This window comes from Denticeps clupeoides, chromosome 1 (genome assembly GCF_900700375.1).
Source record: "Denticeps clupeoides chromosome 1, fDenClu1.1, whole genome shotgun sequence".
Lineage (NCBI taxonomy): Eukaryota > Metazoa > Chordata > Actinopteri > Clupeiformes > Denticipitidae > Denticeps > Denticeps clupeoides.
This window is the reverse complement of record NC_041707.1, coordinates 29052077-29067896: the sequence shown is the minus strand read 5'-3', so window position 1 is coordinate 29067896 and position 15820 is coordinate 29052077. Positions and strand designations below refer to the sequence as shown.

Sequence of the window (15820 nt, the reverse complement as noted above, 5' to 3'; positions counted from 1 at the left end):
TGTTGATGAATAAAAATTAGACTAATCAGCATGAAAATTAGACTAAAAATAAAAACTGTCTCTTAAGTTTTGTTGTTGAAAATGAAAATGATTTCCTCTTGTTTAATTGCAGTATTATTGTTATCCAGTGTTTTATTTTACTGTGTCTCCCGTCTGTTCACACAGATGACGTCATTTCCTTAATATACATTTTTGGCATTAATTAGATTTCAAGATACTTAGCAGATGGCTGGGAGAAAATGATGAAGCAATCTTTAGATGCTTTCTTTACAAGTGAAAAGAAAACAGAACACATGGTCAAAAACCATGGAAAAAATCAGAGAGCCTTCCTTGTCCGGAATTGATGTAAAGTATTCTTGAGTCTATAAGGTAACAATAATATAATAATAAGATAACCTTGTTTTAATTGGGAAATGGGTTTGACAATTTTTTTTGTCTATTCTACTTTGTACTTGTACTGTACTATATTGACTGGTAAAATAGAATTGCATCACTACAATAAGAAAGAGACTAAAATGCAAGTTTCATTTCAGTCACATTGAAGTGATGTCTTTTTCAGGTCATCTTTGATGGCCGCTGTCGATCCTCTGAAGGTGCAGACTGTGATGTCAGATGAAGTGTTTTTTTTTTCACATCTTCCAAACGTCCAGTCTTTATGTCCGCAAGACCTCTGTATGAGGGCTCATCCAAGACCACATGAAGTCATTGTGAATGCCTTTTCTACGTCTCATTTTAGATCTCATTTTTTCAGGTCTTTTTTTAACAGGTATCTGTACATAACTGTAGTGCCATTTTAGGAGATGTTCCAGTTTGTTTTCGCACAGCTTTGTTTGATTGGCTCAGCAGCAGATTTGAACTGGAATACTTTAAATCTTTGTATGCTTCTGAATATGCATATGCATTTGAACTTGTTTTTTAACAGTTCTGGAATTAGTTATACATGTTACAGTTAAACACATCATACTTTAAATAAATGCTCTCTCATTTCTTTCCATTTTTATTAATTCCATCCACCAATTAAATCCAATATATGGTGTTTCTTCCAGTTCCACATCTTTGTGGGGTATGCTTCAAATGTTCTGATGCACACACTCTCATAAAACCTTCTGTGCCTGTCCCATCAAATTTCATGACTTACCTTATGAACTTGTCTTATAAATGCTCTGTAAACCAAATATTTCCATCTGTGCATTAGCAAAGAGTCTCTGTGAATGTAAATGTAAATTATAGATGTAGGTACAGCATCAATGTAGTATAAAGGCTTTATAACATGTAACAATTAACAATTAATGATTTTTACATGTAAAGCAGTAGACGAAGAGATAAAGTTGTAGTTTTCAGTCTTTCTGTCTCTCTTGCTCAGTGTCCTGTCATCTCACACTTCCAATAGATTAACAATACCATCCCAAGGCAATTGGTATGTCTATCTTCCATCTGTCACTGCCTTTGCACCACAGAAAGTCATCAGTATGGCATGTCTCATCAAAAAAACATATAGTACCATTTGTATACTATCATCTTGTTACTCACAGAACGAAAAAACACTGCAGCACCTGTCCATGGTAATGTCTTAAAGGCACCCATACCTTTTACTGCTTGAATGTGCACAATATAGATCATCTGGTTACATATATGATATTGTATTGCAAATAATATTTTCATATTCATTAATAAAGTTAACAATGTTGATATTTGTGATAAATGAAAAAATTAATATTATCTAAAATTAGTTTAAAGTTTATGTAGAAAACTTTATGACCTTATTGGACTAGAATTACAGGTAGCCCTTATCTGGAACTCCTAGGGATGTAAATACTGGACGTTCTAAAAAAAAAACCCCACATCATCCGGCGTCACAGTTTGCACCTTCAAAGGACAACAACGGACATGCAAAAATGTCCTGAAAAAGATGCTGATTTGACTTGTCTGCGGAGTGGGAATGACCTCATTGGACTAGAATCAGCCCTTATTTGAAGGGCCTATGGACAAAAACACTGGATGTTTGGACGATGTAAAAAAATCTTCCTCTGGTGTCATTTTTAGCAGATCCAGCAGCGGATGTTGCTTTAACGTGTCTATGCACAGTGGTATATTTGTTAGTAATGAAAATTTCTTGCACCTGTGAATGATGTCCCGATGACATCCAAAAAAGTTACGGGTCCGGGTTTTACTACATATTGATGTCCAAGTGGGGTTAAATTTAATTTGTGTACCTTCTGTCTGTGCTCACTTCCTCTTTGTGTCTCCTGTCGTTGTGCCTTCAGCCCGACCAATAATGGCAGCTCTTCCCCTGCGTCCCACTGTCAACAATGGCACCGTCTTACCAAAGAAGGGTGGAGGCACACTTCCCTCCCCCTCCGGAAACCGGAGAGATGTCCCCACACCAGCAACAAAAAGGTAAGACAAACATGCTGGACCTTATAAAAGATTTTATGATCTTAGTCTCCTCAGAGAGCTTATCAGAGCTTATGCTCTGTCACGCCCTTTTATACAACCCTCGGTAGGGTTTCATTAGATGATCATTAAAAGACTCATTTAGGTTGTATGCTCATGTGCCAGTTGAAGTTCAGAGACTGAATTCTAGAAGGTTTCTGTTGTTGAGTAAAAAGGGCAGGATGTGAAAATATCTCAAGCAACTTTTTCTTTTTTAAATAAAACATAAAACATCTGTTAATCATTGAAGGTCATTTTTCTCCAACCTAACCAGCCAGTTATATATTTGCCAGGCTCTCAGTATAGATGCAATATCTTACAGATCAACATTACACCCTATATTTGCCTGTTAGATCTGTTAAGTTTCTATAGTTTCCACACAAATTAATTCAGTTTTTTATTGGACAAAACAAACTCTGCTCACCAACTGATGTCAGTGATAAATCTTGGCCCAAAGTTCAACAAAAAAAACCTTCAGCACAGAGTCACATCACAATTCAGTCAAGTGGAGCAGGTTCTTGACCTCATGTCTTCTGATTACACCCCCAGTTTCTCCCGATTGTCTTGTCTCTTGTGTGTGAATCCTGTTCCTCTGAGAGCAGTCCTGACATTTTACATGACTGACAGACAAAGAGCTTGCCGCCTGGAGCTTGCCGTGTCCCCTCGCTGTGACATTCAGATGCGGTTTATGCGGCTTGATTAAGAGACTTGGAGCGGAAGGGAGCAGGTGATCAATCTTCTCTTGTCAGCAAAACACAATTGTGTGCTCCACCCTGCTGTGCCGCTGGTTAGATTATCATAATTGCGATCACAGCTCAGTCAGTCTGCTTTAAGTCTCAGTGTAAGGATGTTTGCACCCACATGCAGACGGTGTGCGCCAATGAAATGGACACAATCTCGTCCAGTGGGCGTGGGAGATCATGTTTTGCTTCTCCTTACAGAAGGAAAGAAGAACTGAGTAAAGTCATAAACGCATTGTTAATGTTGCAGCTAGATAACTATGTTTTCCATATTTATTTGCAGTCAAAAACATTTGAGTTTACTTTACATAAAATGAAACTCACCAACTACAAGGGTATATACATCATCATCATTTCTGCTCCAGCATCCCAAAACAGCCATGGTTAATTAATTTTAAGACAAGGTGGTATCATTGATCCAGATTGATTCAGAACTCCAGAGAAAGAAACTAAACTCAGCAATACTGAGGCCAGACGGGTTATTGTACAAATTTCATTGTGGGCTACAAAGTTGACCTTAGGAAGCTCTCCCCCGAACACACCACTAATTGTGGGCTGGGTTTTTGCCTACGTTCCTCTTTCATGGGTATAGAAATGTAACGGTTTTGTGGCCTTGTATCATGGATAACAGAATAATATTATTCAAATAGGCATATTTGTGAATGTTAATGTATTGCTCTACTTTGCACCGTTATCTTTATGTTAAATATAACATTATGTTGTTAGCAGGCCAGCACTGAAAATGTTTTCTCATTATTATCTTCTCGTATTCTATGAAGTAAGTTTGTGAAAACTGCCTGTATTTCTTGTTCTCTTAATCTCCTCGTGCACCAGTACATCTAATTATCTTTTCCTTCCCAGCATGCCTTATGTTTTCCTCCTCCACTTTCTCTCCCAGTTGATTCCCATTTGGCTGTTGAGGTCAGTTGTACATGTTCACTATTAATGCAAAGCTGCTCAGTGCAGGGCCTGGAAAATAACAGAGTTCACCCCCTCTGCTGAGCCCCACAGCTGCTGATCTCCCCCTTTCATGTGGCACTTCCCCATTCTATTATGGTCAAGGGCATTATGGATTAGACAAAACATTTTAAACCAGTTATCTCGTGTGTGCCAACGGTGATAGATTAAACTATAGAAATATATCAAAAGGGATAAATATTATCCCCTTCCTTTTTACTTTACCCTTCTCTTCTTTTGCATTACTGTGGGACAAGACCAGGCATGCAGTTAGATCACAAAGACTTAATCAATTCAGTTCTGTTCAAGTACCTAGCAGTATTTCAACAAAGACTCTGCAAATGACAAAAACACTGTGACTGGCCAAAAGCAGACATGAATGGACCTTACTGCTGTTGCTGGGATTACTCTTGAGCCCAGCTTCCTATAGACTGCTGAACTGGCCTTTTTCTTTTGTATTTGCATTTGAAAGACAGTACGTTGGTATTATTTCTGTGTCATTGACAGTCACATCGCAAATGCATTGCAGGCCAAGCACATAAAACATAACATTGTAACACCTTTAGAATAACATTGTTGGTGTGATTATACTGGCTGTATGAACAGAGATATAAACATTTATTTTGACTGCCTGAAATGAAGGGTAGTGTAGTAGCCTAGTGGGTAACACACTTGCCTATGAACCAGAAGACCCAGGTTCAAATCCCACTTATACTATTGTGTCCCTGAGCAAGACACTTAACCCTAAGTTGCTCCAGGGGGACTGTGTTTGTAACTACTGATTGTATGTCGCTCTGGATAAGTATGTCTGATAAATGCAGTAAATGTAAGGGGATGTTCCCAGTGTTATTTCTAAGACTCTCTTTCCCTCTCCTGTGTAAATGTTTATTGCCCCAAAAAAAAAACTCTCCTGCTTCTCGATTTGTGAGTGCTGAATGAGAGAGTAAGAAAAAAATTACAGCAAGTGTTATCCCAAAACAGCTCCAGTTGAGCATTCAGGATGTACATTAAAAGAGGGCTTCATGCAAAAATTGAAGCTTAACAGGTTGCTTACTGATGCACCACTTCACTAAATTGGAGATTACAAGTCGACCATGGACAAAAATACAGGTGTGTGTTTGGAGTTTCAACAAAGACACAAGTGCTGGTTCTCCGAACCAGTTAGAATAATGAGACACATGCACACATTTTTTATAGTAATCTTCACGTGTTTGGGGGGAAAAAAACAAAACATAGATTGACCAGCCAGTTAATGAAGGAACTGTTTCTTTCTCCTCTCAGCACTGTGAAGAGGACCAGCTCGGCAGAGCAGGTGGGCATAACGGGTACACAGAGCAGGAAGGAGAGTTCTGGGGATGCCAAGAGCAACCGGACTCGTGCCGGCTCCACTGGCAGCAACTCGGGCACCAAGAAAACCAGTGAGAGGTGCGCTCTGAACCATGACTTGTCCTCAGTACACTCTTATACACTCACTCTTAGTTCCCACTGTCTGTGTGTGTGTCTAGATGTTAAAACCAGCAGGGAAAAAAAGATCCAAAAGGTTTGTGTTTGTGTATGTGGGAGTGAGTATTCAGTTATGTCCTACCAGGGACAAAACCCTAAAAGTCTTCACAAAGGGTTCCACAGAGGTAGCAACCATTTATAATGCAAGTGTATCACATGTATGCTATTTATCAATTATAAGATAATTATTGTTAGAAATCAGCATTTGACCAGTACTGGAATCCAGTGCTGATAATGAAACATTAATTAATACATTAATACACAAGATGAATTACTGTATGCTTTTAAACTGTAAAACAGATGTTTATGCAAATGTTTAGTAGAAAAGACATTCTTTATTTGGGTGAAGAGTGTGTGTGTGTGTGTGTGTGTGTGTGTGTGTGTGTGTAGGGCTCATCTTAGGTGCTTTTGTTTTGTTTTCCTTGTAGCAAACCTAAGGATCCAGTTTTCAATCCAGGTAAGGTTGAGTCTTCTACTGTGAGCCCAGTTACTCTCCCCTCCATCTCTTCAGCATTGTCTCAACCAGCCCTCACACCCAACAGTCACAAACCATTCTTTACCAAGGCTGTGCTGTGTATAATGTCCTGAGCCTTGAGTTCATCTTCTTTGCAAACCGAATTCCTTATTCATCAGTTCTAGAAATTATGCTGCTTTGATCTGTGTAATATGTTTCTATGCTGCCACTAAGTAACTTAGCATATTCACTTTTGATTGGGTTTCATACACAATACAGTAGACAGATAAATTATCCTTTTTAGTCAGGTTATAGCAGATTCTCATATAACTCTATGGCTTTATTGTGCAGTGTTCTGTTCCATACAATCATCACTCATTTCATTTTTACCTTTTTACCACTATTGTTACCACTATCACTATTGTTTGCCTTGTCTTTTTTATTTCACGTTTCTTTAAACAGTCATTTGGTCTTCTCTGATAGACATTTAAGAAACCTACCTGACATTCACTCAAAGAAGCTGCCATTTAAAAGTTATTGATTAACATTTAATCCAGATATGATCAAAGCTATGATCAACCTATACATATACATACAATGATTTTGGCACACCTTTTACAAATTACAAAATGCATCTTTAGCAAAGTGATTTTTGTGTTATGCAGCTGCATCCTGTATCAGGATACCTGTCCCTCAGGCCATTTATATGCAAGATGTGACAACTCACAACGTGAGCTATTAAATTCCAGAACATCCTTTCAGTGTGGGCGAACAGGAATGTCCTTTTGATATTTGGTTGCAATCACCATATTAATCAGCATTTGATGTACTTGTAAGTCGTTTGTTTTACTCATTATTTAGATACAATATAAATTAGATCAGATACTAGAAAAAATCTAATAAAACAAATAAAACACTGCATGGAATTTATGGATTTATACATAAACAAGTACTTCTTAAACACAAAGACATGGTTGCCATGTAAAGACATGGTTGCAATGTAACCTGCCATATAAAACTAAAACAGTGCTTCTCTAAGAGGTAAACATTTAAATGTAATGAAAGTATATATTATTTTTTAGTCGATTTATAATCAGCCCACATGAAAAAGAGATGTAAAATTTGCCATTCGGTACTTGTTATCCAACATCTAAACCGAAGAGCAGCAGAGCACATATCCTCTCTAGTTTTAGGGAAGACACTGATTAATTGAAAGCCTGGGTATGCCATCACACTAAAATACTTGAAGAGGAATAGGTAGTTATGAGTTCATCTTAAGGCCTCTCTGTCGAAGATGTGAGTGTAGTGTATGGACCTGTGAGGGAATATTGGAGATGCAAGGGTTTGGTTAACATGAGGAAGAGCTCGTCAGTGGCCTCACTTGGTTCTGTCTCTGTCTCTGTACCCATGCAAGGGATGCGGCGTGTGACACACTGCAAAGGTAGGCACCATTCCCCCTCACCTTGACCCCTGAGCTACCTGCTCAGCATTGAAAGATTTAACAGAATATGCAAGACAAATCAGGACTCCTTACCAAATCAACCAATTTAGGCGTTTGTTGTAATACTGACCCTGCTAGTCATTCATATCATATTGGTAAGGATGATATTATTACCAAGTGGAACAATCAACATGAGTACCCGTCACAAATTTTTACGTACTCCCAGCACAATCTCCACCTATTTCAAGCAGGATATTATATACATTGTGTTTTTTTTAGTAGCTTTGGCCTTAGAGGAGTCATGTGTTAATCAATGCTGAGTAGAGGGCAAGGCGGGGTCACAGCAGAGGGTTGTGATGCTGTGTGCTGTGTGTGCTAGCATTAGATTCCCCTGTCCCTGAAACACGGGCAGCTGTCAGCTTCACGCAATTCAGCACCTCTACCTTACCTTATTGACCTGGGTCTGATTGTTGTGATTGGTGGTATGAGCCTGCTACCTCCACAAAGTGTTTGCTCACAACGTCGCACCACTTATTTCTTTCACCCCATTACTATGGGAACCCCCACATAGCCCTGGCACTGCAGCTCATCAGGGTCTTTTATTGCACCATTTTGCCTGGATCTGCTTTTGCCCAGAAATGGCCAAACGTTTGTTTTTCTCACAAGCTTTGACTGTAAGACTGTCTTCGTTCTCAGATTATCAAATATTACTTGCCACAGTCAAAGGACAGCATTTCCCAGGAAAGTGCACTCAATGGCTGATTATTTAATTTGATATGTTTTTTACTTTCACTTATTACCTTTTTCCAGTGAAACTTCTGTATGTGAACAAGCACTGATTCTTAAACAGTAGACACTAGAGGGCAGGACAGGTTTTGTGCTCACACACAGCCAATGTATCTGAATGTCATTAGATTAAAATTTACAGCATGACAGCCTTATTCAGAGCAACTTACAATCAGGACAGTTGCCCTGGAGCAACTCAGTGTTAAATGTCTTGCTCAGGGCTCTCAATGGTACACTGTAAAAAGTGAACACTGGCTAATCTTAATTATTATTATTAAAATTAATTATTCTGTCACACCAGTGTTTTTCAGTGTAGCAAGTGGGGTTTGAACTAGTGACTTTATAGTCTTCTGATCCATCAACAAGTTAATTGCATTCAATTAATTTCCCAAATATGATTCCCCACACCTTTGGATAGAGCACTCTGAGGGGCATCAAAGTTAATAGATTATGTTTTTTAAATTGAATGGTGTGGTATGGTGTCTTGCCAATCATTCTGCTTCATCCCTCCCCCTCTCTCCTCACCGTTACCGTAGTAACTGTGCAGCTCTATCTCAACCCGTCCAAACAAACTGGATCTGCCAAGTCGCCCAAAGTGTACGCTGCGGCAGTTGCCAGTCGTCCTGAACATAGCATGGCCGAGGCCAAGGGCACATCAGACAAGGCTACCAGGCCTGGAGGGCAAAAGGCACCCTCCATTAACCTGCCACTCCGAAAGTGCCCCATCCAGTCAGCCTACTCACCTCTAGATGTGCCCAGTTTCAGAAGCCCAGTGAAGTCCCCGAGCCAGTACTTCCAGATCTGTTACTGAACTGTGCTAGACCACATGAAAACTGATAGGGAACCTTTGAAATAATGAGACTTTATCTCTATGTTTTCTGATCATCCTTTTTCCATTAAATATTTCTTATGTGATAAGTTCATGACTTTTTGATTTGTGATTTGTTTGGGTTTTCTCTTTTCTCATTGGTGTTAGTTTTTGTATTTATTTTCCTGCTAAAACAGTCTGCTGTTCCTTTAATTCTGTCACTTTGATTAAATCTATTTTACATTTTTGTAAATGTGCTTTTTGTTCATTTGTTTGTGTATATTAACTCACTAATAAATTGCATCAGAAAATGCTTTATGACCGATTGTGCTGCTTTATTTGGCTATTTTCTGTTTCAGCATTTCAACTCTATTTTAAATTCAGATGCATGACTCAACCTTTACAACATTTTATACCATATATCTCAAGTCACACTAGACACCCTTGTTTTCATCTTCTCTTAATACCTATTTATATCTATTTACCATTCATCATTATCTTTATGCACAAGACCATCATCTTCACAGACCCATACTAACACTGTGCTTCCCAGTCCAACTAACACGCAACTTCCAGAAACATGGCAAAAGCACTGCACTAACACCTACCTTTTAACCATAGAATTTCTGGAATGCAGCCTGAAACTGTGTGTTGCTTTTTTTAGAGGAAGGTTATGTCAAAATGTATTTGAAGGGACGTCCCATCACCATGTTCATGCCCAAAGACTCTGTGGACTCCTATTCTCTGGAAGCTAAATCTGAGCTGCCAGCCAGGAAGCTGAAACTGGACTGGGTGTATCCTTAATTTGAAAATGTATTTAAATGTGACTGTTTTAGGATTAATTGATGTCAATGAATGATTTGCTGTGTTGTATGTGTTTGGAGTGGTTTTATTATTTGGCTCAAATTAAATTAATAAAGAAAATACTAAATATAATGTCTGAGTATGGACAAAATAACATTCTTACTGTGCACGTTATGTATTCTGGCAGGAAAAACAAGAAGGTGCGAGTGAGAAGTGAGAAGGTTGTCACACATACTTTTGCAGGTGTGAAACTGGGAACAGAACATGGAAATAAGTGTTTTATTTCTGCTCTTTGTACCACAGGCATAGAGGGTTATGTCTCCAAAATGCAGAGTCATGTTGTGTAATGAAATCTAATCTGGCTCAGAGAGAGAGAGACTGTGGGAGCAAGAAGTGCAATCATAGTGTAATCAAATAAGCTCAAACATTAATTCCATTAAGTCCATTAAAGACTGAGTCACCAGACTCAAAACCAGACTGAGAGGGTGGGGGATGTGGAGGAAGAGTAGTCTGTGCATTGGGTCTGAAATCAGGCCCTCTCCTGGTTCAAAACCTCTCAAGGCCATTAGTTCTTGACCACCGATCCAGATATGGTTACCGTGGACGTGACTGTCGCTCCAACCTCTACCTGCTGCCCACGGGAGAGACTGTATATTTCATCGCCTCAGTGGTGGTGCTGTATAATGTTGACGAACAGCTGCAGAGGCATTACACTGGTCACACCGATGACATCAAGTGGTGAGAGTGACATGAAAATATTTTATTAACTGATAAGCCGGGAACTTTGGGAACTTCTTCTATATTCTTCTATATATTGTGTGCAATGTTTTTTTGGACCCTGATTCGAACAATGTACATTAATAGTCAGGGTTTCGTTTAAAGAGGATAGGTGGTTATACTTCCTGATGAGACTCTTAATCTAAAATGAGTTTGAATGTGTGTATACAGCTAAATTGTTGGTTTGCACTGGAAATAGTCAAGCAGCAGTGTTTGATTTTTTTATGTTAACACACAGACTCTTAAACAAACACACACACCAATTCACACATTCACACCTCGTTGATATTCTTGTATGGTGCCTGCAGCAGTCTTGTTATAATGAGAGTGACTGCGCAAACAGGGCTGCTCCTGCCCCTTCTCACTCCTCACATTATCTTTCTACGTCTACCTCCAATCTCTTCCCTAATCTGTCCTCTGGCTCACAGTGGATGTGGACAGGTAATTTCTGAGTCTAGTCCTAGCCCTGATAAGTTGTGATGATGATGGTGGGCAGTCTGTCATGATTGCTGGAATAATGAGGCTCTTCCTGTCACACCAGGAGCAGGGGGCATACCAGTTGAATGAGATGCTGACACACTTTTACCTGGGTTCACATATTCCCCCCCACAGAGAGCTGTTCATTATCTGAACCCTTACATTCCACAGGCTGTGATATCATCAGGGTGCAGAGTGAGAGATCAGTTTCATGAAAGAAATTGCAGTCTATATTAAACTTAACACATGATCAATTTAACACATATCTCCCTCCCTCCTCTTTGTATCAATAGTTTGGCTGTCCATCCTGATAAAATCACCATAGCAACAGGTCAGGTGGCCGGCACTTCTTCTGATGGGAAAGTAAGGACCTTTTTAATTGCATTGTTGGCCTTCTTCATAGGCGTTATTATGTACATGGGTTATGTAGTCATGGACTTTTAGTGCCTCAAAATTCTCAACACAACAATCCATAAAGAAAAAGTGAACGAAAAAGCGAACAAAATATTGCTAATTTAATATTGCTAAGTTTTTTTTTTAAAGTGAAGTGATTGCCACATGTGATACACAGCAGCACAGCACATGGTGCACACAGTGAAATTTCTCCTCTGCATTTAACCCATCACCCTGAGTGAGCAGTGGGCAGCCATGACAGGCGCCCGGGGAGCAGTGTGTGGGGACGGTGCTTTGCTCAGTGGCACCTCAGTGGCACCTTGGCAGATCAGGATTCGAACTGGCAACCTTCTGATTACGGGGCCGCTTCCTTAACCGCTAGGCCACCACTGCCCTCCAATATAACAATGTACATACATATTCACAGCCTTTGCCATGACACTCTGAGGTAAGATTAGTTCCACTGATCATCCTTCAGACGTTTATACAACTATAAATGTCTATACAACTGTAAATTCAGTTGATTTGACGTAATTTGAAAAGACACACCTTTCTATATAACATCCCATAGTAGACATTGCATGTGAAAGCATAAACCAATCCATTACATCCAAGGAAGTAGACAGAGTACAATAGCCTTAGAGAGTGATTGACCAAGAATGTAACTTTCACTCTGACAGAGCATTGCTCGGTGGAGAGAGGAGAACATTCCAGGACTATTATGTATTCAGTGGCCTGATTGAAACCACTCCTCAGTAAAAGCTACATGACAGTTGGGTAGTTTGGCAAAAAGTTCCTGAAGGACTCAGACCACGAGAAAAAAAATATTTTGTCTGATTTTAAGCCAGAGCCCAGACTGATCATCTCTGGAGAGTTCCAAACATGGCTCCCCATCCAACCTTAGAATGGACTTGCTGCCACAGAATTTGAATGGCTGTGACTGTTTTAACTTTTAATACATTTATTTCAAGCAAACTTTTTCTACTTTGTCAAGATGTATATATTTTGTATAGAATTTTGCGGTAAAACTGTATTTACTTAGGCTATAACATAACAAAAAGGGTGAAGCATTTGCATGCACTGTACATGTGGGGACAAATGAACAAAATTAGAGTGATCAGGGAAATAGTGGTTGTAAAAGAGTATCTGTGACTGAAAGCATTTAAGTGTATCTGCTCATAAGGTTTATTTTGGCAGCAGTTGGCCCCTCATGTACGGATTTGGGACTCTGTGAGCCTGAACACTCTGCATGTGCTGGGCGCCGGGTTCTTTGACAGAGCTCTAGTCTGCTTGGCATTCTCTAAATCGGTAAGGAGTTATGTCTGAGGATGTGTTTTTCTCCCTGTTGATTGGCCAGCAAATTTTGAAAGGTTTCATTTATAGGACAGAAGTTAAACGTGACCATTCACGGAATATGCATATTGGTAACTGTGTTTGTGTACACAGAATGGAGGCAGCACGCTGTGCGTGGTAGACGACTCCAACGAACATGTCCTTTCTGTTTGGGACTGGCAGCGAGAAGAGAGACTTGCTGAGGTCAAGGTAACAGTTCACACACAACTTGTTCCCCTTATGATATTGACATTTAACCCTGCTTCTGAAGTTTGGAATAGGATCCATGTTAAATGAGGATAAAGGAAGATATTCATTCAACTTCTCTCATTCCCTCAGTGCTCAAACGAGTCAGTCTTCGCAGTCGATTTCCACCCCACAGACACTAACATCATTGTCACATGTGGGAAGTCCCATCTTTATTTCTGGACCCTGGAGAGAGGGGTCCTTGTGAAGAAGCAGGGGTTGTTTGAGGTAAATCAGTGTGAATGTTCTAGCACCCACGTGTCAGCTCTTAAAATCTGTTGTCAAAATGATGCTGAATGATGCACTGAACTCTGAACTCTAAACTGCATAGAAATCATTGTTTTAGATCAATATACGTATTCAATGTTTTTGAATAATGTCTTTAATCATGTATTGCACTTTTTATAAAATGTATGTGTATGTATGTTTCTTGCAGAAACAAGAGAAGCCCAAGTTTGTCTTGTGTGTGACTTTTTCAGAAAATGGCGATGCCATAACTGGGGATTCAAGTGGAAATATTCTTGTTTGGGGGAAAGGTAAAACAGAAATATTTGTTTCCCACATATGTATGTATGTATTTGACTGATTACAAATTAAACGTATTAATGAACATTGAAATAGAGAAGAGACATCTACACAGATTACATCAATTATAGTCCTATTCTGGGTGGCTTTTCAGTCCAGGAATTGAAACATAAGTGTGTGCATGCCACCACAGGAAATTTCACCTCTGTGTGTATGTTTCAGGCACTAACCGTATTAGCCATGCCATTCAGGGGGCACATGACAGCAGCATCTTTGCCCTGTGCATGTTGAGGAATGGTACACTGGTATCTGGGGGCAAGGATCGCAAGCTTATCTCATGGGGTGGAGACCTCCAGAGTATTCAGATGGTTGAGGTGAGAGGTCCTGAGCCAGAGATGCACATGAGTATTGCAAATTAATTGGTCTTAGACATCTTTCCCTGGTTTTCATCAGGTTCCTGAGTTGTATGGTCCAGTCCGTACTATAGCAGAGGGTAGAGGAGAGAGTGTGCTCATTGGCACTACAAAAAACTATGTCCTGCAAGGCACTCTGGATGGAGAATTCATCCCCATCACCCAGGTAATGTGACAGTAGTCACTTGTTTAGGAAAGCATTTCTTACATATAAATGGGACTAAACAGGACAGGTTTAGTCTATATTCATCAGTTCAAGTGATCTCATAGCTCATATACAAATCTATTTGAATTAATTATAAAATGAATTAATATATGACTCTTCTTAAGATCAGACTTTTGTTTTGGTAAATGCCCTGTTCCTCTCTCTCCTCTGTTTCAGGGCCACACAGACGAGCTGTGGGGTTTAGCTGTACACCCACTGAGGCAACAGTTCCTCACCTGTGGTCATGACAGGCATGTGTGTCTCTGGGACTCAGTTTCACATCAGCCACTGTGGATTAAGGGCATGGAGGTGAACAGCATGCAGCAGAAGTCATGTTATAATGATGAAGAACACAAATATGTACAAATATTCAAAATGTAGGTGTGAACAGGGTGTCACCAAATTTCTCTGTTTCTCCTGAGAATAGGATGCAACCCAGTCGACAGGGTTCCACCCTTCTGGCTCTGTTGTTGCCATAGGAACGCAGACGGGCAGGTGAGTGGATGTAATCATTTTTCATTAAGCTCTGGGAAGATTGGGTCTCGATAGTTATTTTCATCCTACAGTTGTGAGTAAAATACGTAAATAGGAATGTCCATCCTAATGTTCTGCTGACATTATTGCATTAATTACAAATATTGTGACATTTATCAACCAAATAGTGTCTGTCCCAAAGAAAAAAATACTTGTCAGTCATGTTAAACGTTTTAAATGATTAACATTTTCAACAGTTGAGCATGTCGTGTCTCAGTTTGCTGATTAAAAATGTTTCCACAGATGGTTAGTTCTGGACACAGAGACCAAGGACCTGGTAACCGTTCACACAGATGGAAATGAGCAGCTCTCTGTAATGAAATATTCTCCAGGTTAGTGCTCTGGCCTGTGAAACATTCATTGCCTATATAGTAAAATATAAAAACCGACTGACTGAATCAATAAATTAATGAATGAAGATTCCATGTTTCCCTACTTTTTCAGATGGCAGTTTCCTGGCAATAGGATCACATGACAACTACATTTACGTATACGCTGTTTCAGAAATTGGCAGGAAGTACAGTCGCGTCGGGAAGTGCTCAGTGAGTTGTTTTTCAGGTCCATTTTTGGACACCTGACATTCATTAACACCCAAACATTAATTGGTTAATTTATGAGTAGATGCCTTTGTATTTTGGGTTTGTAGATTCAAGAGAGATTTATTGTAGTATACTGTGTATTGAAATAATGCCCCCCCCCCATTGTTCAATCGTGTATGTGTGTGTGTATGTATGCATGTATGTATGTATATAAATATAAACACACACACACACACACACACACACACAAGTATTGTACATTAAATCCAAGAATTGTTCATTTGTAAAATTAACATTTTTTTTTTAACTAAAACTAAAACTTAAAAACCTGTACACGCTACCTGTGCTGAAACTTTCTGTAAACTGAACAAGAACTAACCGGATGTAGAGAGGTTTTATTTCTTACATGTTCTCAGCTTCCCCCAAAAATGTGATTAACCACAGTTAATTCAT

At 39.4% G+C, this 15820-nt stretch overlaps 1 protein-coding gene across 10 annotated transcripts in view; it reads left to right on the top strand.

Moving 5' to 3' along the window:
* Nucleotides 1-15820, top strand: part of eml1 (EMAP like 1) — a 39437-nt gene that overhangs the window by 19919 nt on the left and 3698 nt on the right. For 7 of the 10 annotated variants that reach the window (XM_028987443.1, XM_028987525.1, XM_028987607.1 and 4 more), the window contains 17 exons: nucleotides 2265-2397; nucleotides 5412-5555; nucleotides 6062-6090; nucleotides 7502-7528; nucleotides 9787-9916; nucleotides 10515-10664; nucleotides 11474-11543; nucleotides 12771-12881; nucleotides 13020-13115; nucleotides 13245-13379; nucleotides 13588-13687; nucleotides 13899-14050; nucleotides 14130-14255; nucleotides 14472-14603; nucleotides 14722-14789; nucleotides 15072-15160; nucleotides 15273-15370. In XM_028987443.1, coding sequence (XP_028843276.1) covers nucleotides 2265-2397; nucleotides 5412-5555; nucleotides 6062-6090; nucleotides 7502-7528; nucleotides 9787-9916; nucleotides 10515-10664; nucleotides 11474-11543; nucleotides 12771-12881; nucleotides 13020-13115; nucleotides 13245-13379; nucleotides 13588-13687; nucleotides 13899-14050; nucleotides 14130-14255; nucleotides 14472-14603; nucleotides 14722-14789; nucleotides 15072-15160; nucleotides 15273-15370 — 1790 coding nt within the window. The remainder of the gene's footprint in view (nucleotides 1-2264; nucleotides 2398-5411; nucleotides 5556-6061; nucleotides 6091-7501; nucleotides 7529-9786; nucleotides 9917-10514; nucleotides 10665-11473; nucleotides 11544-12770; nucleotides 12882-13019; nucleotides 13116-13244; nucleotides 13380-13587; nucleotides 13688-13898; nucleotides 14051-14129; nucleotides 14256-14471; nucleotides 14604-14721; nucleotides 14790-15071; nucleotides 15161-15272; nucleotides 15371-15820) is intronic. The other 3 variants (XM_028987196.1, XM_028987363.1, XM_028987111.1) reach the window with 2 other exon arrangements.